Genomic DNA, 26,606 nt, shown 5'->3' with positions numbered 1-26,606 from the left:
CTGATGGCCAGAGATACAAAATGTTGTGTTCTTGTATTCTGTTTGGTGATAAATTAGAACAAATTATGAAAATCTAATTTATTCTATATTTTCCATTCAAAAAATTTGAGATGAAAAGTATAATAATAAAAAATATAATTATAAAAAATTAACAAAAATAATGAAAAATAAGTTGTGTCCCTTGTTAGTGTCTCTGTGTCCTTCCTGTCATGATAGACACAAAATACACTAATTCAGTGTCTCTGGACACATTGTCTTGTCCATATCTCTTCTGCCAAACATGATTTTGTGTCTTTGTATCCATGTGTCAATGTCCTGTCTATATAAACAAACGCAGTCTAATGTCTATAAATTTAGAAATTATAAATTTTTTATATTTTTTTTAAAATTATAAATTTATTAAAATAATTATAAAATTATATATATTATTTAATATTTAATAATTTATTAATTAAAAAAATTACAGACTTAGCTCGTTAATCCGCCATTAAATAAAACAAAAAAAATTTTTAAAATCGTTTCATTAGATATGAGATAGGATGGATCAATCTACCAATAACAGACTTTTAACGAAATGGAACGGGACGAGACGAAACAGATTAGTCCGTTTGCCATCCCAATTCCATACTTATAAGTTCACTCTTTTCATCAATTATATTCATCTCATTTAATGCATTATGGATGAAGGATTTGCTAGAGTGCGACACTGGAAGCTGTCAAAATTGATTGCCTTTAGTATTTTTCCTTTGAAATTTAGACTCGGTTAATAAAAAATCAAATTAAAACAATTTAAAATATTAAGACTAGAAACAAATAAATTAGGATTTAGTTATTGTGTTTTAAGAATACATATTAAAATTGTAAAAATAAAATATTTTTATTAAAAATATAAAAAATTTAAATTTTTAATGTATTTAATTTATTTTGCAGTTATTAAATAAAAATATTTAAAATTTTTTATTAATAATAAATGTTCGGTTGGTCGATTACCGGACGGTTCGGGTGGAGATTTGAGGTGGCGGGAACGTTTCGTCCGGATCGATTGTGCTGGGATCGGATCTGTCGGATAGTCGAGCTCTCGTTGTGAAAGGAGGGGGTGTCACCTGCAAAGACACTCCGACGCTCTAATCAGTTAGTGTGCAGGTGAGAAATATGTTAGGTAGAATGTGTGACGTACCTTGGGGGAGGGGTAGGACCCTCCCCTTATATACTATGTCAGATGTGGGTCCCACGAGGGTAGAATCCACATTCTTTAAAGTTTCCCTGTACAGCTGTGGCGGCCAGCTGTCCCGAACGCGTGTTCGGGCCGGATATGAGTGCGTCACCCGACCATTCAAGTCGGGTGATTAGTGGGTCGGGTCGGCCCAAATTCTCTTTAGGCCAGGCCGTACCAATAAATTTATCACATGCACTAAGAATATATGTTAATTAAACTCGTAAATTAATAGTAGAATGAGGCATTAAGAGAGATGCATTGAAATTATTTATTGCTCACGCAAGAATGCAAAGATAACAATAAACTTGGTATCAGAGTTTTCATCCTATGATTAAATTATTAGTTCTTTAATATAAGTTTTAAAACTTATCAAATTAGTTTTCATCATATTGTATGAACACTAAAAATTAGCCATCATATAAAAATATATTGTTTATGATCATGAAAGTTTTGATGGTATTATTATAAAAATATTTGATTATTGTGTCATGACATATTTGCCAGCATTACCATCAGAAATTTTTACATGTTCTTGGAGTATTTATAAAAAGAAAAATATTAACAAATGTATAAAATTTGTATACTTACTACTATTTAACATTATTTATTTTCAATGAGATAAATATTGAATCTTAAAATTTCTCGATATTATATTAATCTACTTTTGTTGTGCAATCAGTAAATAGCTTAATTAAGTTCTTTTAAAAAAAATTAAACAATAAATATTTATATTAAAAATAATTTATAAATAAATTAATTTAAAGAAAATGATAAAAAAATATTATACAAAAATATATATTTTTTTTATTTTTATATAAACACTTAAAATAATTTTTTAAAAAAGTTATAATTTAATTTTAAAAATTATACTAAATATTAATGCTATAATTTTTTATAAGTTAAAACAAAATTATTTATAGACCTATTTAAACCGGGCCCTAAATAAATTGGTGACAATTCATGAGGGTTAGAAGTTCCTACTAATGCCTATGAGTAGATTGGGTGAGACGATACATTGATACATTTAATTCGCATCAAAATTTTAATATGTGGAGATGCGGATAGAGAGGGTAGATAGCACTACTTGGTGAAGGAATTGATTTCTATGCTACTGGCAATGAAACTATATATATGTGGCTCAATTACCTTTAGAAATATGGTCAACTCGCGGATATTGTTGTTAAGTAGAGATGAACTAGGATCAGTATATTGTGTTTACAAGTCAGCTTGCTCTTTTTTTTGTATATGTTTTTTTTCTTTAAGAAACACAACAAAAAACTTCAAAGAGTTGACATGAAGATAGGATAGCGAATCAAACACACCCAAAAAAAAAAAAAAGCCAAACCACAAAACACGTTGATTAGAAATGTACTTTTTGCTTATTTCACCCTCCTATTTATATTTTTAACTTTAATTCTGAAGCTACCACATTATATAGCTCTATAGATCGTTATGGTAAATATAAAATATGAACTCAATGCCTTCACATAAAGATGCCTTATGGACCTTAGCTAACTGACGAAGATAACGAAGAAAATTAAACATATGATATGCGATTTCTGTAACTTCAAAATGACCGTCATTGTCATTATTTATATATATTCACCTATTGGCTATTTACATTTGGCTGCTGGTCCGTATAACTGTATAATTAAGTAGCTAGATATATTCATGAAATGTGTATGGGTGGCAAAAGGGAAAAAGGAATACCAATAGCTGCATGGATGATTCAAGCACAGGCTAGCAGCAACTACTTTTTTATTTTTATTATTATTATTGTTATTATTTACTTGTTCTCTATTCTGTTTCTGTGATCCTCAGGAAAATTTCACGATCATCATCATCATCATCACCATCCATTTCTAAGTTTTAAAGCAAAACCACCTCCGCTGCACCCAAAGATATATATTTCAATAAAAGAAGAATAACAAAGTGATGATGATGGATATGTATGTATGTATACCTTAGGTTTATCTCTATCCTTATTGCGGGAATCGGATCTACTTCGATGCGATCCGCCATGCCCGGATCCTCCCGAAGTAACCTGTTTGTTGTTGCTTTTCTTCTCATCTCTGGCCTTGTTGAATATTACAGTGAATCCTTCAGCTGATGCAGGGTCATTCACGTCCCATTCCCCGAACTTAGGCAGTGGCCTTCCTTCTTGTTCATCCTGCCACATAATTATTATATACACTTGTGCATCAGAAACATTATCATTATGCCTCTTGCCTATAAAATGTTTTCATGGCAGAAAAGAACAATGGAGGATCTTACCGAAGCCATAAGATGGAAGACTCCTGCTATTTGGGGAAGAAGAATACACAACAAAGAAGAAGGGAGGGGGGAGGGGGGGAAGAAAACCAAAAGCAAAGAAGAAGAATGGGAATGAAAAAGAGATTAATAATGGGTTTGAAAGGATAAGAAGGTTGATTTGGAAAGCAATAATTTATAAAGAGGTTTGTGGAATAGGAAACGAAGCGCAATGCAAGCTCTCTGTTAGGCCATGTAGTTTTGCGCGTGGCTTCCTCGTCCAAAGCGCGGGTGGTTTGGTTTAGTTCCTGTTTCTATAAAATTGTAATGTTCATAAAATAGTTTTGCGCGTGGCTTCCTCATCCAAACCCTTTTTTGTTGTAATTTTAGGGGAATATTAGAACATATGCTGTCAAAGGGTAGCATAATATGTGGCCATATGCTAAATATGGATGCTAATATTTCAAGATTAAGTGATGCTGTTTCAGTTACAAATTACACTTGCCTATTTATGGTAAACTGGTTCCTTCACATACTTCTTTACGGTCTATATAATAATCATAACAATAACAATAACAAATATTCACAACCAATTTAGATACAAACAGTTTCGGCTCCAAGTGAAGATGATGAATCGCGAGTTTCATTTCTGTGACGATGCATTTGATGTGTACCGCCATAATAGCCCTCCAATCAGGTTGTTGAGTGCATGAGAGGCCATGGGAACTACAAGGCTAGAGGATAAAATTGTAGCGTATCCATAAGCAAGACCAACAAAGGTTGCCCTGAAACACCAATAACATAACAAGCATGTCCTTAAATTTGTGATTCCAATTCATGATTCTATCTCAGCAATACAATTTTTAACTAGTACAGATAGAGAAGAAAGAGAATGGCACCAGATGGCAAAGGACGACTTTCGACCGTTGCCTAGGTGCAAAACACCAAAGATCAAGGCAGCTACCCCAACACCGTTCAAGTTCATTCCGAAAAGCGGCAGAATGGCACCTCGGAAAAGTAGTTCCTGAAATTGTGGCAACAAGTCAAGTAAACCAAAAAGTGTGAAATAATAAGGCAAGAAGAGTAAGTTAATTTTAACCTCACTAATCCCGGGAAGGAATGCAACAAACATGTAATCCAGGGGTTGAAGAGAGCTAAGGACCTGCAGAATAATTCCAAGATTATGAAATGTTAATTCTGAAATTACATTTTGATTAAGCATGGCTTGGCAGTTACCTGCAGATTAGCTGCCTGGCTTGAATCGGCAAAATCTGTCCATGTGTTCAACAGCAAATAGCGAGATGAAGATATGAACACTACAAGTCCTGTAATCAACTCAAGATGCCACATCTCAAAACCAACTGCAGGCAAAACAGAACAGAAAACAAAGAAATGAACACATCCTATTCATGATTATATCTATTGAAACTCCAGTAATGTATTATTGTTACATGATACTTGTGAGGAACAATCCAAAATTGGCAACCCTTCAGCTGATGCAACATGAGACACCTGCCGTATGGCCACTCCCAATGCAGCAATCAGAGCAGAGGTTATTGTGCAAGCTTGAAGCACACTACTCCTTGATGCTATAAACTTGGAGTTCTTCTCGCCTCCTTCATTTCCAGCCTCATCTCTAACTGCCTCTCCTCCATTTCTTTTGGAATTCTTTGCAAAGGAGCATCTGCTATATCTTCTCCCTGTGGAATCAAATCGTGTAGTGAAATTTTAAAAGTAAAACCCTAATTGGACATTGCAAAGTGCCGTAACCTCGTTAAACCCACTTAACTAAGACAAATTTGAGTGGAATTTCTTCTGCATTCATTCCATGTACTATTTAGGTTAACGGAAAACCGTTCCAAATTTTAAATTAAAAAAAAAAAGTAAAAGCGGTTAAGGATGTTAGACTAACTGGAAGTAAGACAAGTGATGAAGGTGGAAGAGTAGTATGTGGTGCGGGTGTGAAGAAAATCCACGCTATTCAACAAACAGCCACAGTTGCGAGGTAGCGAAACTGTAGCCATACATGTATAGCTAAGCTACACAGCTTCTACATCATCCTTTCAACTTTCAACGAGAAAATCGAATCTGTTGCAGTGTCAGACTGTCAGTTAATGGTTGCTGTTTCTTGATTTTTAATTTTTTTCTCCCTTCTGGTTTGGACGGAGTGGGGTTTCGTTTTTGCATAAGGTAGTTCTCTTTCTCTTGGGCCTCCCATGACCCAACATCTCAAAAATAAAAAAAATCTACATCGGGACCGAAACTCTTCGTCCTTTGCATTATATACCCTTTTTGTAATGAATGCTAAATAAGGTAATTTATGACTGTTTTTAGCTGATTTTTTTTAGTAATTAAACATTAAAAAATTATAATTTCATAAAATATATATTCTATTATATTAATTTAAGAATCACTCTATCATTTTATCAACTACTTCACTTTAAAAGATCTTAATCCAATATGATCATTATTCTTAAATTTACAATAATAACAGGATTTGCCGTAAAAATTAAAAAGAAGTATGTAGTTGTTATTGTGTTCTGTTAGAACAGTTGACAGCTGCTCACTATACAAAAAAACATAGTGTAGCAACGTGCACCACCCCGGAAATTAAAGCAACCAATAATAAAGTTGCAACATCACATATGAATGTTTGCATTACTTAACTTCTAATTAATAAATGGAAAGAAAGAATAAGTTCTATGTTTTGTTCGTATATTTGGAAATTTTCATGTGAAGAGAGGCTAGCAATTGCTCTAAAGCCAAAATTTGGTCTTTGATAGCTTTTCTTTCTTTATCATTTTTTGCAATCATTTCTGCAATCTTCTTCAAGCCTTGTAATCTCTGAATCCCAGCTTGAACTTGCACCTCCATCTCTTTCATATCAGCATGAATATCCCGATTCTCCTCTTGCGTCTCCATGTATTTTATCTTGAGACTTCTATATCCATCAAGTGATATTTGCAGTTGATGAGTCAGTGTTCTGTTCATCTCATGCAACACTACGTTGTTACGGTTACCACCTTCATCTATTTTGATATTTGAGTTCAACTTCTTCATGAGCATCTCGTTTTGTTCTTTGAGATCAGCCACCAGCTCCTCCATCTCCGCCAGCTCCTGCGCCTTTCGCGCCAGCTCGCAGGCCATGATCTGCTTCTCTTTCCCGAGACTCGAACACAGGGCTTGAAGGCTCTGCCTTACCACGAAGCTTGATTGGAGCTCTCTCCTCATCCTTTCTTTCTCGTCTGTGATGGTTTTCTCTCTTGCAATCACAACGCTACTGGACTTGATATCCGAGTTGCTCCTTCTCAATTCGCGCTTTATTTGGTTCGTTTTCATATTGTTCATTTGAAATCTTTGAACCCTTCCCCTTGTCTCATCTAAGATAGACATGATTCCATTCACCCTTTGAATCTTGTGTTGATCGCTCTCTTTACTTCCATTGTAATCTTCAATTAACTTAAGCAATAGCTTCATATTCGTAGCCACGCCTATAATCAAATGACAAGAGTGATTAATAATTAAAATGGGGTAATTAAGGCGAGAAGCTAGCTAGCCATGAAATGAATTTACCTTCCAAACCTCGTTCATCTCCTGGTTGTCCAGTGTAATGATCTACACGAGAACTTTTCATGTTAATGTGAGGAAGAGATCAATGGGGCATGGCCAAATCAATTATTAGATTATGGATTTTGAAATAACAATGTAAGGAAGAGAGATTGCTTCTTCTGCAGCACTCTCTCTTCTCTTTCTTCTGTATCTGTGAAATTCTGTTTTGTTATTATCATCTAATTTAGTATTTCACCTTCTTAAGTTGGTGATGGTGGGTGGGGTTGTTTTGTTGGTTGATGCGTAATTGTTGCTGAGGGTTTGACTTCTTCATTGGTGTTTCGTTGCTTTGTCTTTCTCTAATAACGACCAAAACCAAAGGGGGATTAATGCTTATTAGTACTCACAAGATTGATTCTCTATGAGGGAATTTAGGAACATAAAATAATCTAACTAAATTACACGCCAAACAAGGTAGGTCATTTTACATGGGATAAAAAGTTTGGAATCAGCCTAATTAACATCTAAGTGAATTTTATCCTTTTTCTTGTTGACTAAGAAAAATCGCTAGTTCCTTAATTGGATTTTTAGAATTTCCATGTTTATTTAAAGCAAAAGCAATAACGGTGAAAATAATTCTTAAAGTGAATTGTATATTATATTTAGTTTTTATTGCTGTAGCAATAATGATTTTGATTTATATATATATAGAAGTAGCAGGAAGTAGTAGTTTAAAGAGGAGATGTGATCAACTGTTTAAGCCCCACTTTTATGAGTATGTAGACTTAATTTTTGGATGAGTATCAATCTTACTACCAACCTTTTTTATTATTTCTTGGCCACTTTCTTCTTCATTGAATTCTAGCCTCTCCTCCATGGCTCCATGATCTCTCTCATATACAAGATTCTTAAGGCATCTACATCACTGCCCCAATGAAAATAATGGACTCATAAACATGTTCACGAATAATTTGGCATTTTTTATTTTTGATATTGAGTTAACGATGGTATGTTTTTTTTAGTGACTAAACAAAAAGAAAAGGGATTATCCTAAATCAACAAGTATAAGATGCTAAAACTCATCACAAAGTTCCGACTAAATAACATGAGTTGGATTGGTCTTGACCGCATATCTCGCCAGCCAATCTGCCACAGCGTTAGCATCACGGGTAATCCATTCAAAATCCACAACCCAAGGTCTTGATAGAAGCTCCTGTATCTTCTGAATAATATCAACCACATCACAATTTAACCCATTTGCCGGATTTTTTAAAATGTGCAAAATGTCAAGAGAATCTGTTTCGCACACAATATCTCTCAAGCCATAATCCCAAGCTAAAATCAAACCCCTCCAAACAGCAAAAAGCTCACATCTGACGATAGGCCATGGAGGATAGCTACTAGAACAACCCGAAATCCAACGCCCATTAGAATCTCTAATAACACAACCAATTCCTGCTAGGTTCCAATCAGAAAACAGACTCGCATCACAATTAACTTTAAAAGTGTCACCTGTTGGAGGTTTCCACCTCCTTCGATCCTTGAAAGTTATACACTTGGTACTGGCAGACTTTCTTAAATCATTAGCAGTAATCCGAGCCATAGCAACAATCTTATAGTTTGACCACTGATCTCCATTATTGAAAATATCATTGCAACGATGCCTCCACACCCACCAAAGACCCGCCCCTACAATTGCCTCATTGCCCGGCATGACCTTCCGAATCCAAAATTCCAAAGAAGTACCTTCAAATGAATCAATAAGCAAAGGATCCAACATTTGCCAAATGCATCTTGATTTCTCACAATCCCTAAGACAATGCTCCATTGTTTCTAGATCTGCATTGCATCTCGAACATCTGTCCGAATCAGTTAAATGACGCTTGAACCGGAAGGCATTTGTCGGAAGCGCATTTTGTAGACCCAACCACATCATCATCTTTATCTTCTCTGGCAAATTAAGGCGCCAAATCCACCCACAGTTGCTATTTTCGATCGAATTCACTTTCTTTGTCAGGAGCCAACGATAACCTTCTCGAGAGCTATAGGCTTTTAGTGATGCGGGCCACCAAATTCATCCGGGCTCCGATTCTGACATTAAAGGAGGCCCAAGACTGTGAAGAAACTGTTTGACCTCATGAGAAATTGGCGTTACAAGCTTATCCCCCTCCCAAGTACCATTGCTCCACAAATCAGCAAGAGAAAAATTTGTTTCAGATATGTGAATATAAGACGTAAGCTCACAAAGTTTGCCAAGAGGACTCCACTCATCATACCAAATCGATTGTTGCATATTTCCCACATTCCATCGAAATTCTTCTTTTAAGATATCATAAGCCTTTAGAATATTCCTCCAAGTAGTTGAGGCATTGAGACAATGAATGCTGCCCAAGTCCTTGGAGTTCTGGAGGTATTTGTGAGTTAGAACCTGCACCCACAACTTGTTCTTATTATTCAGACAATCCCAAACCAACTTGCCAAGTAGAGCCATGTTCGCACAGAGAGTATCTCTAACACCCAAGCCACCTGCCTTCTTAGAAGTTATAGCAATGTCCCACTTGACCAACGGCAACCCTCTCCCATTCGCTTGACCTTTCCATAAGAACTGACGCATCAAAGAATCAATCTTGTCGCACGCATACTTCGGAAGAAGGGAAACTTGCAGATTGTAAACCGGAATAGAAGCCATCACCGCATTCACAAGACAAAGTCTGCCTGCCCTGTTAAGCAAGCACCCTTTCCAACTAGCAAGTTTTCTCTGTATCTTGTCAATGACCTCCTGCGCCATCTTCCTAGAAGCCCTATCATGACCAATATTAACTCCCAAATATCTTCCCAGATCTTGACAAAATTGGATACTAGAGATCCCTGGAAGCACCTCTTTTCTTCTCGCTGAAACATTCTTGGAACATTGAGCCTTAGATTTATGGATATTCACCTTCAGTCCCGACGCTTGAGTAAACATATCCAGTGTCTTCATAACTTCTGTCATCTGAGTTTTTGTTGCTTTACAGAATAGTAAGAGATCATCAGCAAACATCAAGTGAGAGATTTTTGAGCCATGTCTAGAAACAGATTAACGATTGTATGTTTTTTAATTGTGAATAGTTAACGATTAATCTCAAATGTGTAATAGTTTAATTTAGGGTGCGGAGATCAAAATTTAGTACCTTCTACAATTTTACAAAATATAAAAAATTACAATATTAAAGTATATTATCTATCTCACTTCTATAAAAAAAATAACCATAATTTGATATATATAATTGAGAATTGAGAAATAAGATGATCTTTGAAAACAAAAGATCATAAATATTCAATTTTCAATTATATCAGATGCACATTAAAATTAGTTATTAATTAATATAAAATATATATTAAAATATAAAATACACACTAAAAATAAATTAAATAATATAAATATTTATATATAAATACATAATAAATAATTTTAATAATTAATTTTAATATATATAATATTTTTATAAAATTTCGTACACAACATATTATTATTGATTAAAAATTTAAAATAGTTACCTCGAATTTTTCGGACATTTAAAAATTCACGAAAAGAAAACAATTTTTTCTATGCGAAAAATTTCAAAAAAAAAACTAAGTATACCATACATAAAGAAAATTAAAATGTAGTTGATATGTGTCCTTAAAATTATATATCAAAATTACCATTAATAATTTTTAATTAATACAAAATAAATATATTAACATTTTATTTTTTAAATTTTATTTTATAATTAACAATAGGAGTAAAAACTCAAACTTAATCATTATCCATTTTTACGAAAGACAAGTATTTTTTGTTTTAAAAAAGAATACTTCGGACCTCAATATTTTTAATTTAGAATAATACGATCTTTCTATTAAAAATGTTAAATAATAACAAAAATTAACATGAGTTTTAAATTCTTACAAACTATTAATAAATTTATTTTTAAATTTTTTATTAATGATAATTAAGTGAAGAAATATTATTATTGCTAAAAATGATACCGTAAACAAAAAAAAAATAATAATTGCAGTATAAAGAATTTAAAAAAAAGATAATATCGAACAAAAAATAAAATAAAATAAAATAATATTAATATATGATATTTGTATTAGTAATTATGACAATAGAAGTGATAACGATAGTAATAAAATAAAGGTAGTAGTGAGAATAAAGAAAATAAAGAAGATAATAATAATAATAATCATAATTTATTATATTGTTAAAATTTTTTTATAGAAATTTAAAATTTTCATAAATTATAAATAAAAATCTCATAAAATAAATTTTTGTTATTATTTAATAAATTTAAAAAAATTTGTATTACTCTAAAATAAAAAAAATTGAGATTAAAATATTGTTTTTAAATAAAAAACACCTTATTTCTCGTAAAAATAGATAAAGCCAAGAATGGGTCTCTACCCTTAACAATAGGTCACCTTTCCTTGGAACCAAACGGTAGATTTACATTGGCAACCAGCTGGCTAAGTCATAGTCTCTCACTCTCCTGTATCTGTGACTGTTGACTGCGACTGCCAATACGAATGGGAAGACGAAGGAAACTAAAGGAGCGTGAAGAAGAAGAAGAAGAAGACAACCATCACATTGTGCTCACCGATTCCTCTCCTCACAGCTACTCTCCCTCTCATTCACCTATCATTCTCAACCCCAACCCGGTAACACATGCTATTCCACCTTTTATTTTATTCGTGAAAAAATAAAAAGGATACCAAATAAAAAACTTAAGTTGCTGTGTGCAAACCTGTTCTGTATCTCAGCCATAATATTAATATGAATAATAATGAAGAATCCTTAGGATCAAAAGAAATCCAGAAACGGTAAATGAGGAAGTCCTTGCTTAATTGGAAACTTGGAATATTCAGTCTTCTTTATTTAAGGGTTTGCCTAACATGTTACCAGTTAAGAAATCTGTTATTAAATAAAATGTTTAAAAAATTCTACTAATATTCCTATTCCTAGAGCACGTATTAACTAAATCCTTTATTTAATTACTGAAGTTGTGAGATTTTTTTGTTCTGTTTGTCACACGATGATTAGGCTGATTATTGGTCTCCCATGTCAACCGAAAAGCATGCAAATGCAGATGCAGATGCAGATGCAGATGCAGATGCAGATGCAGATGCTAACATGGTTTCTTCTCGTCGCGCATCACTGAGATCTGCTACTAAGCGGACCATTCAGGTGCACGCTGTTTCACCATGCAACTTAACAATGCCACTCACGATGCTGTTGCTGATCCACGTCACACTTCAACATCAATTTGTTATTTGCAATAGTTTATTTCGTTGTTGATTAGCTCTAGTTTATGTTTAATTACCTGATTGTAGGCATGTCAGGCTCCACCTTGTGCTCAAGAATCACCTTCAAGACATCAAAGCGAGGATGAATATATTCAAAACGGATACAAAGTGAAGCAGGAATCAATGCCAATATTGAGAAAAATTCTTGCCAAATATGGAGACATTGCTAAGGATTGTACACTAACAGGGAAAACGTCTCGTTCGATGTACCTGGGGATGATAATAGACATAATCCAAGAGTTGCAGGAGAAGGATTTAGGTAGAATCGAACAAGATTACCTGCAAGATATGATTGGCCTTGTCAAAGAATTTAAGAATATAAGATTGGAGGTTGGCTGGCTTCTTCAGAGACTCCAAGATGTTCTCGAAGCGAGCAGGATTATGACAGAATGTTGCGTGTTGAAAGAGAAGCGAGAAAGCATCCGGAGAGCCGTTGAAGCAAGAGAGGAAGAGCTGGAAGAATGTGAAACAGAGAAAATGGCACTTGAAGCAAGGATTCGAGCGATTTGTGAACAAGAGGCTGCATGCAAGGAGGCATTTGCTAGTGATCTGAATGAGATTTCAAGGATAACAGAAACCATCTCATCCTTCAAACCAAAAGTGGGACGGTTTCATCACTCACTTGCAAGTGATTTGCTCTAGTTTAGACATTCGATGAACAGAGATAGAAAATGACTGTGTTTTGGTACTAATCTTAGAATGTTCACACTGAGCTGATATCTTACTTTTGAACTGCTTTATGTCCACCTTATTTGACTATGCTTGCTGAGACTTCCAGCTTCCAACTAATCTAGAGCAGGACTCTGGCTGAATTTGTAGTTTTACTAACAGCATGTCATGATCATGTGTTTCAGTTGTTCAAATGTCTGTTACTCTAATATATGCTTTTCTGTTGTCATATTGGTTTTGAGCTGGTGCACCTAGAGTATTATTTCCCATAGTGGTTCTAATACTATGCATTTTATGAAAGTTGAAGAAATGGCCCATTTAACTATACAAGACATAATGCTTTATTCATGAGAATGGGATATAATGAATTATGGATGTAATGCTAAGTCTTGGATTTCTATACAAGAAATTTCATGCATGATACAGGCTATGTCAAGTTGCTTTTATGGTGCTTTGCAATTCTGTTGGTGTTATTATGTGATACAAATTAACTCATGATTCACAGAAGTGTTAATTCACTTGATTGTACAGAAGGTGGTTTAGAGCATCCATGGTTAAATTATATTGGTTTTGTTGGTACTTAATGATGCTGTGTTAAATATTTGTTGTTTTAGTATAGTAGTTGTATGAAATGATATTTTTTCTCACTGTAGAGTTGCAGCCAGAGCCTAAACTCTCTATATGGACCCTATTTTCTAGTGCAAATTTAACTTCTTAAGTGATATCCATGTCAATTTTTTCCATGTAATCTTATTATGTGTGATCTCCTATCTATGTGTTAAAACATGATTTTGTCCTTCACCATTATTTGTTCTCTTATATCGTGTTATAAAGATTCAATCTTATTATGCATACACTCTTTTATGGTAGACATTATTTTGACATTAGTATTTTATTAAGATGAATGCTAGAGGGCATAAAATTTATTATTTTTGGCCATCAATTAGTCATGAATATTTAAAAATATGGAATAAAATATATTTGTTAGATTATTAGACTAAAAGAATTAAATTGATGGCTAAGTAATAGTCAAAAATAATAAATTTTGATGGTCTCCTAACATTTCTCTTTTATTAATAAGAAACATGTATTCTCTTTATTTTATTAATTTAAAAATAATCTAAATAACAGTAGTTAACTAACAAGAACCATATTTTTATACAGGTATTAAGAACGTTTGCATATAAATAGTGTTGTTATTGATTCAAATCTCACCTTTAATTGATATACGCTAGTTGATAAACTATATCTTACTAAGATGGATAAGCTAAACCAGACTACTAGTATTAGTTGAAGTTAAGAAAATGAAGACCAAGCAAAAGAAAAATGATTATTTAACTCAAATGATAATTAAAGCAGTGAAAAACAGGTTTACATATTCCAAAGGGTTGTTAAAAAAACAGGGAATTAAAGCTTGTAGGTGAGATGAGATATGATGGTATATTTGATGAGAATGAGCATACCTGTAAAGCCTCAGTATAGCATTTTAAGGCAAACAAGACATAATTATAATGAGCAGAGGATTGATTCTCAATAGGGTTACCATGCTGATAATTAATTATTTTGAGGAACATATCATGCACAAGTTGTAAAGTGCATGTGCTATACAAATATTATATTCATATATACTGCATGTTGCAGACATGTTTAGACATATCCAATTAAAGTGCTGCAATTCTTTACGTGAATAGCACATTGTGCTCTCAACATTCTTACTAATACTTGTTTAGATAATTACATAGATAGATAGATAGACAGAACGTATATCGCCATTGAAGAAAAACAGAAATCTGTTGTGTGTGGCACTTAAATCTGTTTACCTCACGGTATATTATGTGAAGACCATATCCAAACCCAGAGGTTAAAAAAGGTTATTACTTGATTAATGCGACGCACTGCAGATTAGTTAAAAGACACTTTGCCAATGATATGAGAAGCACAGACTTCTGTGCTTATTTCTTATGCTGTTTTTGCTTTGTTCCCTATGTTGAGGCAGAAACAAGTAAAAAACTACACTCTAGTCAGATACTCTTTAATTGGGTCAATGATGAGTTGTAACCAAAACCCGCTCCTCACGAACTGCGGCTTTCTTCATACGGTAGAAATAATAACGCTAATTATCGTCTACTTTTATGACTTTTGTAGCATTTTTCTATATGTTAAAAAATAAAAAGTAATAATAAGGAAGCTAATAGAAAAAATAAAAATAAAATAACAACATGGCATGCATGACTGCAAATAAATTAAATAAAGATAAATATGTATCATTCTACGTTTTTGTAAGTTGACGAATATCGATTCGCACACAATTGACTTTAGACAAATTATGAGACACCTTCATCTTTGTAAAACATTTTCTTTTTTTTTTTTCCTTTCTTATGTGTGTTGGGGAATGAGCTCGAGATCGAAAAAAAAGAACGCAATTAAGCAAAGGAATCTTCCCCAATTAGTATTATCTCACCCTAAAGCATTCTCTAAGAGGAAACAGAGAACCATATTCAGCCCTTTTATTTTTGTCATTCCATAGTAATTAAGAAAGAAAAAAGAACCGCGGTAATATACCAAGATGCTACTCTTCAAAAGAAATAGTCAAACGACGCCTTAGAATACTGTTTGTTACTGTTGCTGATAAGATTATTACTATCGTCCTTTGTCAGCCACGACGTCGTTTTGTGTCTTTTCAAGCCGGGGACTTGTGGTGGCGTCAACATACGAATCAGCGCCATGTTGAGCCCTTTGAAAAACGGATGCTTCTTGACGTCAGCAGCGCCGCGCTTCGAACCCAGCCTCTGACCAGGGTCCTTGTGAAGCAAGCCGCAGATGAGGTCCCGCGCGTGACGCTCAAGCGCGCTAGAGGGCGTGGCCGTAGGGAACCTCAGGGGATTCTTTATGATGTTTCGCAGTGTAGCTTCGTTCGATTGAGCCACATACGGCGTACGACCGTATATTAGCTCGTAGATGAATACCCCGAATGACCACCAGTCTACGGCATTGCCGTGTGATCCACCGGCTGCTACCTCCGGCGAGACATACTCGTGCGTCCCAACGAAAGAGCATGATCGAGCGGAGACCGGTTCGGCCACGAAGAGCCGGTCTGGTTGAACGGTTTGGACTTTACGTGATCGGAACATCCGATTGGGGAAGCACGAAAACGGGGTAGTGTGTGTGGCAGAGTATTGCAATGCGGACGGGAAGGAAGTATCGTGGAAGCAATCAGAGGATTGAACGGCTGGGATTGCATCTGAGCAGAGAGAAAGATCGAAATCGGAGAGCATGATGTGACCGTCTGATCTGACTAACACGTTCTCGGGTTTGAGATCCCTGTAAATGATTCCCAGCATGTGAAGGTACTCTAATGCCACCAACACTTCAGCAGCATAAAACCTGATGATACAAGAGTGCAAAAGATTTTAATGTCACTAACAACTAACAAGTACCAGTCTAGAAGAGATTAAAAACGACGTAGTTTTGTTTCGTTTAATTAATTACCTTGCAGAAGTTAAGGGAAAACGATTGTGAGGAAACTTGTGGCGGAGGGAGTGCAAGTCTCCACCGGAGCAAAATTCCATGACGATGCAAGAGAAGTGCGAGGCTTCGAACTCGGCGTAGAGGGTAGGGAGAAAAGGATGGTCCAGCATCTTCAGGATCCTTCTCTCCATTTCGGCTCTCTGTGATTTTTTCTTTAGTGCCACAGCGTTTTTATCCACTACCTTCATAGCATACAGGCAGTTCGGATTAAGTTTTTCTTCTTGTTCGTCTTCATTGTCACTGTTGCGGAGGCGGCAGAGGTAGACTGTGCCGATGTCTCCGGCGCCGATGCGGCGGATGAGGCAAAAGTCGTGAAAGGTGAGGGCCGTCTTGCGGCGGAGGATGGCGGAATAGGCAAAGTCGGAGGAGCGGTGAGGCTTGAGGGAAAGATTTTCCGGCGAAGAGGTGGGGAGGAGGTCGAAGGAAAGACGGCTGAAGCTGGTGCTGCAGTTGCTTTGGGTGCTGTTAGAGCTTCGTTGCGTGCAATTTGCAGTGTCCAAAGTGAGCTCAGAATCAGGTGCAGCAGCACCACCAGTCTCTAGCATGTTTTGTAGTTAGGGTTTATGTTGAGAGGAACAGTTTGGGTCGAGAGAGAGAGAGAGAGAGAGAGTGTATGTTTGCGTTGGGGAAGAAAGGGAAGGTGGGTTGGTGTTGAATTTATGGTAAGAGTATGGGGAACTGGAGAAGTAGTAAAAATGTGTTTCCGGAATTACTGACTCAGTTATGGTCGTGTGTGATTATTTCTGCTGATTTTGCATGCAATGACGGAAATGCCCCTTGTTTTAAAGGGTTCACACTTCACACTTCACACCCAAGCACAAAATGATTGTACCCTTCACCCCAAGTTTGATTATTATTTTAGCCAACTATACTAGGCTTATATTAAAATTAATTATTAAATATTAAAATATAAATATATTAAAAATAAATTAATTATATATATAAATATAAAAAAAAGTATAAGTAAACAATGCATAATTGCATATAGTGAACAACCTTAACAACCATTAAAAAAAGATAAAATTAAAATAAATTTTGGTAAGTAGACAATGATTTCTATTAATAACGAATTCTAAAATTAGTCCAATAAAATAAAAACACACTATATCTTTAAATTAATTACTTAAATTTTAATATTATGATAACTATCCACACACCTAATAAATTAAACATTCAATCTATCTATTGTTCAATGTTCATATTGTTTAGTATTTTCATTATTTACTTATATTTTTCTAATTAAAATCAAAATTCAGATTTTTAATTAATTAAATAATTATTAATAGATTTTGAAATTTAAAAAATTAGAATTAACACCTAAATAAATTCGACGGTTACTCCTAATCCCACCATAACCACGCTTCCAACGTCCACGCCAGTCCCTCTCACGTCCACGACCATTACTCACCGTCGTTGCCGGAGACAGCCGGTGAAATAGAAGAACACCAGCTTCTTCCCCAACCTCTTTCAGTATCGCTGTTGTTCACCTTACTAGACCCTCCTCCAGCGTCGACCTCTCTCTCCCTGAACACTATCGTCGCCTCCAAGCTCTTGTTGCCATCGCACTTTCGACCACTAGTCCCGCTTATTCCCGTCGTTATTTTACTGGACATCCTCATTAACGTGTTTGACGTTGTATACGTGGTGTCGCTATACTACTTAATTTTAATATATAAATAATATTTTTTATTTTAATTTATTATGCTTCTAAGCTACATACACTTACTCACCATAGCCAAAAATAATTAAAAAATATTAGATAATTAATATTTTTTATTTTTCTTTATATTTGAATTAACATTAATTAATTTTCTATTTTTAATCATTAAAATTATTGGCCTTCATTCTGGTGTTTTCCATAATCAGGACGAACAAAAAAAGCTAAGATGATATATTGACTAATTATTAAAAAATTAGTTCCAACCTTTTTCCTATAATGATTATGATCTTATAATCTTATTAATATGACCACAAATAAAGTCATATGAAAATGAAAAGAATCCAAAGATAGAGGAGGCGCCGAGGCAATGAATGACACAGTGTAATGCCTGTAGATGACAATGCCGGCCCAAACATGCCCAACTACATGCATATGCATATGATTAGATTCTGATTCATGTTCTTGTTCCTGAGCCAGCTTAGCTAGCTAATGAAAAGCTAAGTGCGTTACATTGTTTCTTATTTCTGTTTCTGTATTGTATCAGTGATGATTTTTGGAAGCACATTACCAATCATACACACACCTTCCACAAGAAAGTAGAGCCAAATTCATTTCTGTGGTTTCTGGTCTGTGAGGTGGCCCTTAAGTGAGTCTTGACCTGACCTTTCTTGACTTCAACGTGGTTGGGAATCTTCTTGTGCCATAATTTATATAAGAATTATAATTCATTTGTGAAATAAATAGATAAAAGTACACACAAAACATTTTTGGATGAACAAAAATACATTTTAATCATTCAAAATACTCAATGTACATATGAAAGATTGGCAACGATGAACAAAAATGACATGTCATTAGTAGAGCTCTATTTCCATTAAATTTAGGACCTACGTAGAAAAGTAACGTGGCCAATAGTAGAATCTATAGTGAGGCTTAGGTGGAAATTAACAAATTTAAAAATAAATACAATAACAACAACAACAACAAAGTCTTGTTCCACTAGGTGGGGTCGGCTACATGAATCAAACGACGTCATTGTGCCCTGTCATGTATCATGTCTGCAGAGAGACCGTTTATATGTAGATCTCGTTTGACCACCTCATGGATGGTCTTTTTAGGTCTTCCTCTGCATTTCACCCCTTGTCAATCTTCCATCTCATCCACCCTCCTAACTGGGTGTTCTGTCGGTCTTCTTCTCATATGTCCAAACCACTTGAGACGTGATTCAACCATCTTTTCCACAATGGGTGCTACTCCAACTCTCTCCCTTATATCTTCGTTCCTTATTTTATCCAATCGCATATGACCACTCATCCATCTCAACATCTTCATCTCTGCCACACTCAGCTTATGTTCGTGCTCCCCTTTGGCCGCCCAACACTCCGTACCATAAAGCATAGCCGGTCTTATAGCAGTGCGATAGAATTTACCTTTAAGTTTTAAAGACACTTTTTTGTCGCATATAAAACCAGATGCACTCCGCCATTTTGACCAACCTGCCTGGATCCTATGATTTACATCCTGTTGAATCTCTCCATTATCCTGTATGATGCACCCAAGATACTTAAAACTTTTAACTTTTGGTAGGATGTTTTCTCCAATCTTCACCTCTATATTAAGGTTTTCCATTCTCAGACTGAACTTACATTCCATATATTCTGTCTTGCTACGGCTTATGCACAGACTATACACTTCTAGAGCTTCCCTCCATAAGTCCAACTTCTTATTTAGGTCTTCTCTTGACTCTCCCATAAGGATGATATCGTCGGCAAAAAGCATGCACCATGGCACAGACTTTTGGATGTGCTCTGTGAGTACTTCCAAGACTAATGTGAAAAGATATGGGCTTAAGGATGATCCCTGGTGTAATCCTATACCAATAGGGAATTCCTCTGTCACACCACCTTGAGTCTTCACACTAGTTGTGGCCTCATCATACATGTCTTTAATTGCGCAGATATATGCGATCCTTACTCTCCTCTTTCTAAAACCATCCATAAGACCTCCATTGGCACCCTATCGTACGCTTTTTTCAAATCAATAAATACCATATGTAGATCTCTTTTATTACTACAATATCTCTCCATCATCCTTCTTAACAGGTATATCGCTTCGGTTGTGGATTTGCCTGGTATAAATCCAAACTGGTTCTCTGTTACTTGTGACTCTTTTCTCAACCTTCGTTCTATCACCCTTTCCAATAACTTCATGGTATGACTCATGAGCTTGATCCCTCTATAATTTTCGCAACTTTGTATATCTCCTTTATTCTTGTAGATAGGTACCAATGTGCTTTTTCTCCACTCATCAGGCATATTCTTTGACCTTAAAATCTCATTAAAAAGCTTGGTTAACCAGTTGATGCTTTTTCCTCCAAGGCCTTTCCAAACCTCAATCGGGATATTATCAGGTCCTACTGCCCTGGCATTTTTCATCTGCTTTAGAGCCTCTTTTACCTCGAAGTCTCGAATCCTTCGATAGTAGTCAAAGTTTTGATCTTCTTCCCTCGTGCATAACCGACCAAGGTTCGGAAGAGTCTTCTGTCCTTCATTAAATAACTCGTAGAAGTAGCTCTTCCACCTTTCATTAATCTTCTCCTCTTGAGCCAGTACCTCTCCATCCTTATTTTTTATGCACTTAACCTGATCCGAATCTCTCATTCTTCTTTCAAGGCTCTTTGCGATTCTAAAAATACATTTTTCTTCTTCTTTCGTACCCAAAGACTGGTAGAGACCCTCATATGCTCTTGTTCTTGCCTCACTTACAGCCACTTTTGTCTCTTTCTTAGCCGCCTTATACTTTTCCCAATTATCTGCATTGTGACATAAAGACCACTCTTTAAAGCACTCCCTTTTTTATCTTTATCTTTTCTTGTACACTCGCATGCCACTACCAAGACTCCTTGTCTCTTGGTCCTATTCCTTTAGATTCACTAAAGCTTTATTTTGCTATTCTTCTAATAACTTCTGCCATCTCCCTCCACATCTCTTCCGTGCTTCCATTTCCATCCCATTTTACCTCTTCTTCTACCCATCTTAGGAAGCTTCTTTGTTCCTTACCTTTCATCCACCACCACCTCGTCCTTGGGTTCTTCCTATGATATCTTTTCCTCAACTTTTGCTCAACGCAAAAATCTATGACGAGCACCCTATGTTGTGTTGTCAAACTCTCTCCCGAGATAATTTTACAATTAATGCAAAATTTTTGGTCGATTCTCCTCAACAAGAAGAAGTCAATTTGAAAGCTTGTCATGCCGCTCTTAGAAAAAATATTAGATACTCTAATTTTAGAGAAAATGCGATTTGTTACCCAATTGCAGTGGCTACCTTAGTTTCAGCAGCTTGCAAAATCGAAGGATGAGAAGTGCAGTTCAATCTAAGTTTGAGGATAAATCAAAACTACCATACTGAAAGAATAGCTTTAGTAATACCGATAGATTTTCTGTTGGAAGTGTGACGAAGAGAATAAAAAAAATACCCTTTTAATGGTGGTAAATGCTACCATGGCATGGATATTATATTGTTAAAGTCAGGAACGGTGGAGAATCTAGATAGATAATTCTTACGGTGCCCGCATTATGAAGTATGCATGTGTACACTAACTGTTGTGTTTCCAACGTTAATAGAAATCTTGGTTGATGCTGATTCGTTCTTTCTTCCTCCAGTCTTGTGTGGAGCAAAAATCAGAGATGAGATGTGACTATTTTATTTGGTTGATGAATTTGAAGATGAATGTAAGCATAAGGCCTTTTTTTATAGGAGTTTATTATACCAGTCACAACCATGGAGAGACCATGCAAATATCAATGAAGAGAAGGACAAAAATGACTCCAATGCAAAAGCAATGTTAAAATTGATTGTTAGAATAAATTCAGAATTTAATGGTTAAGACATTGATATTTGGTTTGTACATTGGTGTGAAAATATTAGTATTGATGAGCTTGTATAACTTGTTAAAGTAATATATTATCATTGAAGTTATATGTGCTGTTTCTGAATCTATTATAATGCAAAAATTAAAGTTATATTTCTGAACCTGTTTTATAAAAAAAATGTTTTATTTGTGGCTCTTAAGAAAATTGTATATAAGATTCAGTAGCACTCTGTAAAAAGTAAATTAAACCAACTAAATACCGATCCTTAAAATATGAAATATTCACACTTTGATGTCAACATGACCAATACTAGATCAAGTATTTGTATCAACCTGAGCACAAGTATAATGCCTTCATGTCAACAAAAGCAACAATGAAGAAAGACAAGCACAACATTAAATTAAAAACAAATTGTAACCTGGGTTTAGAAATTGTTTTCCACAAAATAAATTTATCTTAAACATCAAAAAATAACAAAAGGCTATATCAAACATTCAACACTCTACTGAGGCTTCCTAATTGAGAGTTTTGCAGCAACATTCTCATTCTCTTAGTATTCTTTGATGTCACACTACTCTTGGTTGTAGTAGAAGCTCTTGTCCCATTATTTTTGGATTTTTTTTTTGCAGCTTATGACCTTGGGCTAGCACTTGAGGGTGTTGATTTGGACAATTTTAGATTATTGACAGTTGGCTTTATCAGACCTGGTGTAGGTATAAAGTTCAATCCTAAGAGAAAGTGTGAATTTATCTGTGATACTACTGCAGGTGCAGCCTCTGCTGCAGCTACAACCTCTTCCTCAGCCAAAGCATCCATTGTCTCCTCCCAATAATTTTCTTGATGTTGGACATCATCAGCATCTAAATCCACTTCAGCAGTTGCTTGTGAACTTCCAACAATGGCATGATTGTCATTCTTGTAAGGAGACCTTCTACTATTATGTCTAGTATACATCAAACAATTTTGTATTATCAGGAATTAATTAGGCACTAATATTGTAACGACCCAACTTCTAGCCCGTCATGACCAAAGCTAACAGTCAAGCATTACTATTTAGTTGACTGTAGATACTTTCGACCATATATTAAGTATATACAGATGAGCCTGTAGCGCTAGTCGAGAATCGTGTATCTAGTCGCGTATATTGGAATAATTATAAATTAAACAATTAATACAAAAGAACAGAAAAGCATAGCATAGCAAAATCATATCATACATGAAACGTCCGGAAGCTTAATTCATCACAAAATCTAAGTTCATACTTAATTACTTACTATAATATGTACATACTCCATTTTAATGCTATAGGCCCTGGCTCACATGAGTCACTCTAGTCTGGGATCCGATCTACTTATTAAACAAATAAATACTACTACTGTTGCTGCTGCTGATACGAGATATCCGAAAACTACTGTCACAATATGCTTAATGCTTAAACAAGGGAATAACTCTGACGCGCCTGTTATGTTGCTGCTACTTGCATCCTCTGAGGAGTCCTCTTTTCCGGTCTCAAAAGAGCTAGAGTACAAATCTGCCATTATCCGGTCAATCCACGCCTCTGAGATAAACTCGGTTGAAGGTGAAGAACCAGAGCTTTCAGAAACTCCTAGCCCATCGAATCCTGGCTCGGCTACAGAAGATAGTGGTGGAGCGTCAGGCATATGCACATCAGAAACCATTTGATCTTCTTCAGGGTTGAACCATGGTGGATACTCGGGTATGTCAATGATCAGAGACACCGGTACTGGCTCTGCCATGTTCATAGGGTAAGGCAGAAAAGGATACTAACCTCTGCTGGGTGAAGCTCATATAGTAGTGTATCATAAGGCATGTCAGGGTCAAACTCCTGGCTGAGCAGAGGGTGAGAGAAAGGACAGTCAGAAAGATAGTAGGTGCGTGTATGCAGACTACCCCAAAAACACCGCGCTCCCCGTCGCGGGGTCCACTTAATTAGCTGCCGTACGCTAGGTACTCAAAGAAGATCATGCTGGTCCCCATCTGTGGACATGAAAAGGACGGGTCAGAATCTAAGGTTCCTAGTAGGGTACTATACAAAACATCTAAGGGGTCCACAGCCTAAGTCTAATCATTTATAAGGTCATAATAATAATTAATCATACAAATAGATGCAATCACAAGTATATAACAGTATAACAGTCACATATACAAGTAAACAGATACAAGCAAGGAAATACAGCAACCAAGTATGATGCATGTATGGTCCTACGCAGGTCAAGAGCTCATGCGTCGGTTGGCTACCCGTAGCCCGACGTTACTCAACCCAAGTCCGGATATGGCTACTCCACTAAGTCGGTCCCGCACCGGTGCCCGAAATACAATCGCGGCACTAATAAAGAATGACCCAAAAATACAAGATGCTTCTTGTGAGTAACAGTCCATACGGAGGGCATCCCCACATTCATATAGTCTCTGGCCAGGCGGAATGGAAGTCCGCTCAACTAGGTACTTCTTAGCACCTTGGGGTTTACAGTTTCTTCTTTCGCGGCACATCTCAATAGAATTTATTTCTAAGGGACTTCTCCTCCCTTCTTTTATAAAAGCTTATGCCCAGCTCTTTCTTAAAACATCTCAGCCTTGTCACAACTTACCATTTTGTCCATTTTATTTAACTTTTCTTTTTACTATTTTCATTAAGTTTTTAATGACGCTTTCACCTTTAATGTTATTATTTTACCATTGTATCTTCATATTTTTTCTAATAGACCTTTTTCTCCTTCATTAAGTTAATTATTCATTTTTAATTTGACTTTATGCCTGAAATTACTAATATGCCTCTAAGTACTCTAGTTTTACCGTTTAACCTTATTTAGCGTCAAAATTTCACCGGATTAGTCCTAATAGTTGCCTATGATTAAAATTATTCCTAATATTTTTATAAATGTCAATTCTTACCATAAGGGACCTAAAATCAATTTACCCTTTATTAATTTATTCACTTATGCTAGTTACTGCTTTTTTTTTACCGTTTTACTTCTAATTTTTACTAAAGACTTTATTTAGGTCCAAAATTTTTTTGTAATTATAATCTTGACCCAAATAATTTATATAATTACTATTTTATCCCTAATAACACTAAATTCATATTTTTTATTTTTATTTAAATTATATTTTTAACTCTCTTTTACCCAAAATGACCATAACACCCTTTTTACCCTTTCACCTTTGTTCCATAGGATTAAAACTATTTTTCTAACTTTTTTAACTCTTTCTATCATAATTTTTTGTGCTCTTAGTGTCTGAAAATTTTAGAGGTGCAGTTTTTATATTTTTCTTCACTTTTGTGACGTTTAAAACTTGAAACTTAAACTCCAAGCGCTTCTATATTTTTGGCTGTTTTCACACAAAATCCAGAGGTAATATAGCAGTATATTACATATATTTAGCAAGCTCAAAACAGTGATAACTCACAAAATTTTTAGAAATTTAAAACAAGCACAAATTTCGCACAAAGTGGCTCATATAAGCACTGAAAACAAGCACAACCATACTCTAACTAATCATAACCCTTACCTCTTATGTAATTCAGTTAGTAAACATTTATCACACTAAAAATGTGCATACAAGGAAAGAAGCACAGCTGGTGGTGGTGAGTTTCATTTTTTGGGCCCAAAGTGTCGCAAAACGTCAAAATTCAACCACTGTGAGCTCGAAACTCCTTAGCTCCTTAGGTATGCTCCATGGGTGCTTCAAGAGGAGTTTTTTATACATGGAGAAGAGTAAGAATTCATCATGGATACTATTTTTTAAAAGAAAAAGAAAAGGAGAAAGAACAAGAGTTTACCTAGCCAAAATTCGGTATAAACGCAAAGATTGGCGAAAACGGGCAAGAGTTTGTGCTTGTATGGTTGAGTTCTTGAAGAAAACTTGAAGAATAGTGTATGAAAGGTGAGATAAGCGGATGAAAATGCAGGTAGTATGTGCAGAATTTTCTTTGTTTCTCCTCTTTCACTCACGGTTCTTATCTATCTCTTTATGATAAAATGTTATTGAATTTTTGCTTGGTAATTGTCTTAAATAAATTTTGAAGTCTAACCTAATTAAATTTGGTAAAAGAGGACTGAAAAAATTAGAGAAAAATGGGCTAATAACAAGAGAGAAAGGGCTTGATTTCGAGAAAACACAGTCAGCATCATAATGACGTGTTTATCTGTAGTTAACTGTGGTTAATTACTCGTGGTTAAAAATACAGCAGAGAGGGGTGAGAGGCTGAGATAATCTCGGTCCAGAGGCTAAGAGAGGGGGCAAGTTACTTGGGTAGCAAGCAAGAGGATTCGGGGCTTCTAGGAGTCATTTGCAAAATACTAGGCAGAAATTGAGGTCGGATAACTTTTACCGAGCAATAAAACAATTAATGGCTAATAACTATTCTTAAAGAATTAAATCATGAAGAGATAGCTAATATAAATTTAGAGACACATTTACTTGAATAAAAAATACTTTTACCATTAGTTCTAAGGTTTTCGGTTACTATGATTTTTCTTTGTATATGCACAATATTCACTAAAAGCGTTGTA

At 35.3% G+C, this 26,606-nt stretch overlaps 5 protein-coding genes across 6 annotated transcripts; 1 reads left to right on the top strand and 4 right to left on the bottom strand.

Moving 5' to 3' along the window:
- Positions 1 to 2,617: 2,617 nt before the first annotated feature.
- Positions 2,618 to 3,697, bottom strand: LOC130970805 (protein NOI4-like). The gene is made up of 3 exons (XM_057896998.1): positions 3,491 to 3,697; positions 3,180 to 3,386; positions 2,618 to 3,105 (listed from the first exon to the last, which is right to left on the bottom strand). Exons 1-3 carry the CDS (start codon positions 3,497 to 3,499, stop codon positions 3,079 to 3,081), a joined length of 243 nt encoding a protein of 80 aa, XP_057752981.1. The 5' UTR covers positions 3,500 to 3,697; the 3' UTR covers positions 2,618 to 3,078.
- A 220-nt stretch (positions 3,698 to 3,917) lies between these two features.
- LOC130970804 (uncharacterized) lies at positions 3,918 to 5,611 on the bottom strand. The gene is made up of 6 exons (XM_057896997.1): positions 5,379 to 5,611; positions 4,918 to 5,166; positions 4,703 to 4,827; positions 4,566 to 4,628; positions 4,366 to 4,490; positions 3,918 to 4,251 (listed from the first exon to the last, which is right to left on the bottom strand). The coding sequence occupies exons 1-6, from the start codon at positions 5,488 to 5,490 to the stop codon at positions 4,110 to 4,112; spliced, it is 816 nt and encodes a 271-aa protein (XP_057752980.1). The 5' UTR covers positions 5,491 to 5,611; the 3' UTR covers positions 3,918 to 4,109.
- Positions 5,612 to 6,053: 442 nt separating this feature from the next.
- LOC130965246 (uncharacterized) lies at positions 6,054 to 7,299 on the bottom strand. Its single transcript, XM_057889984.1, has 2 exons — positions 7,040 to 7,299; positions 6,054 to 6,957 (listed from the first exon to the last, which is right to left on the bottom strand). Exons 1-2 carry the CDS (start codon positions 7,098 to 7,100, stop codon positions 6,167 to 6,169), a joined length of 852 nt encoding a protein of 283 aa, XP_057745967.1. The 5' UTR covers positions 7,101 to 7,299; the 3' UTR covers positions 6,054 to 6,166.
- Positions 7,300 to 11,527: 4,228 nt separating this feature from the next.
- LOC130970825 (uncharacterized) lies at positions 11,528 to 13,169 on the top strand. 2 transcript variants are annotated; one of them, XM_057897020.1, is made up of 3 exons: positions 11,528 to 11,695; positions 12,078 to 12,221; positions 12,377 to 13,169. In XM_057897020.1, exons 1-3 carry the CDS (start codon positions 11,564 to 11,566, stop codon positions 12,980 to 12,982), a joined length of 882 nt encoding a protein of 293 aa, XP_057753003.1. In that variant the 5' UTR covers positions 11,528 to 11,563; the 3' UTR covers positions 12,983 to 13,169. The 2 variants fall into 2 exon arrangements, with proteins under 2 accessions (XP_057753003.1, XP_057753002.1); XM_057897019.1 differs by having other exon boundaries at positions 12,368 to 13,169.
- Positions 13,170 to 15,453: 2,284 nt separating this feature from the next.
- LOC130970487 (protein kinase PINOID-like) lies at positions 15,454 to 17,082 on the bottom strand. The gene is made up of 2 exons (XM_057896586.1): positions 16,499 to 17,082; positions 15,454 to 16,393 (listed from the first exon to the last, which is right to left on the bottom strand). Exons 1-2 carry the CDS (start codon positions 17,080 to 17,082, stop codon positions 15,586 to 15,588), a joined length of 1,392 nt encoding a protein of 463 aa, XP_057752569.1. The 3' UTR covers positions 15,454 to 15,585.
- Positions 17,083 to 26,606: the final 9,524 nt, after the last annotated feature.

Source organism: Arachis stenosperma, chromosome 3, assembly GCF_014773155.1.
Source record: "Arachis stenosperma cultivar V10309 chromosome 3, arast.V10309.gnm1.PFL2, whole genome shotgun sequence".
In the NCBI taxonomy this organism is placed as follows: Eukaryota; Viridiplantae; Streptophyta; class Magnoliopsida; order Fabales; family Fabaceae; genus Arachis; species Arachis stenosperma.
This window is presented reverse-complemented; position numbering and strand designations above follow the sequence as displayed.

Excerpts from the sequence above, each read along its gene's own strand:
- LOC130970487 (XM_057896586.1), bottom strand. The coding sequence starts at position 17,082 with ATGCTAGAGACTGGTGGTGCTGCTGCACCTGATTCTGAGCTCACTTTG. Across the intron at positions 16,394-16,498 it reads TTTCCCTTAACTTCTGCAAG|GTTTTATGCTGCTGAAGTGT; the intron begins GTAATTAATTAA and ends TTGTATCATCAG.
- LOC130970825 (XM_057897019.1), top strand. The coding sequence starts at position 11,564 with ATGGGAAGACGAAGGAAACTAAAGGAGCGTGAAGAAGAAGAAGAAGAA. Across the intron at positions 11,696-12,077 it reads TCATTCTCAACCCCAACCCG|GCTGATTATTGGTCTCCCAT; the intron begins GTAACACATGCT and ends CACGATGATTAG. Across the intron at positions 12,222-12,367 it reads CTACTAAGCGGACCATTCAG|GCATGTCAGGCTCCACCTTG; the intron begins GTGCACGCTGTT and ends ACCTGATTGTAG.
- LOC130965246 (XM_057889984.1), bottom strand. The coding sequence starts at position 7,100 with ATGAAAAGTTCTCGTGTAGATCATTACACTGGACAACCAGGAGATGAA. Across the intron at positions 6,958-7,039 it reads AGATGAACGAGGTTTGGAAG|GCGTGGCTACGAATATGAAG; the intron begins GTAAATTCATTT and ends ATTTGATTATAG.
- LOC130970805 (XM_057896998.1), bottom strand. Across the intron at positions 3,106-3,179 it reads AGGATAGAGATAAACCTAAG|CGGAGGTGGTTTTGCTTTAA; the intron begins GTATACATACAT and ends CTTTGGGTGCAG.
- LOC130970804 (XM_057896997.1), bottom strand. The coding sequence starts at position 5,490 with ATGGCTACAGTTTCGCTACCTCGCAACTGTGGCTGTTTGTTGAATAGC. Across the intron at positions 4,629-4,702 it reads GCCAGGCAGCTAATCTGCAG|GTCCTTAGCTCTCTTCAACC; the intron begins GTAACTGCCAAG and ends ATTATTCTGCAG. Across the intron at positions 4,252-4,365 it reads AAGTCGTCCTTTGCCATCTG|GGCAACCTTTGTTGGTCTTG; the intron begins GTGCCATTCTCT and ends TTGGTGTTTCAG.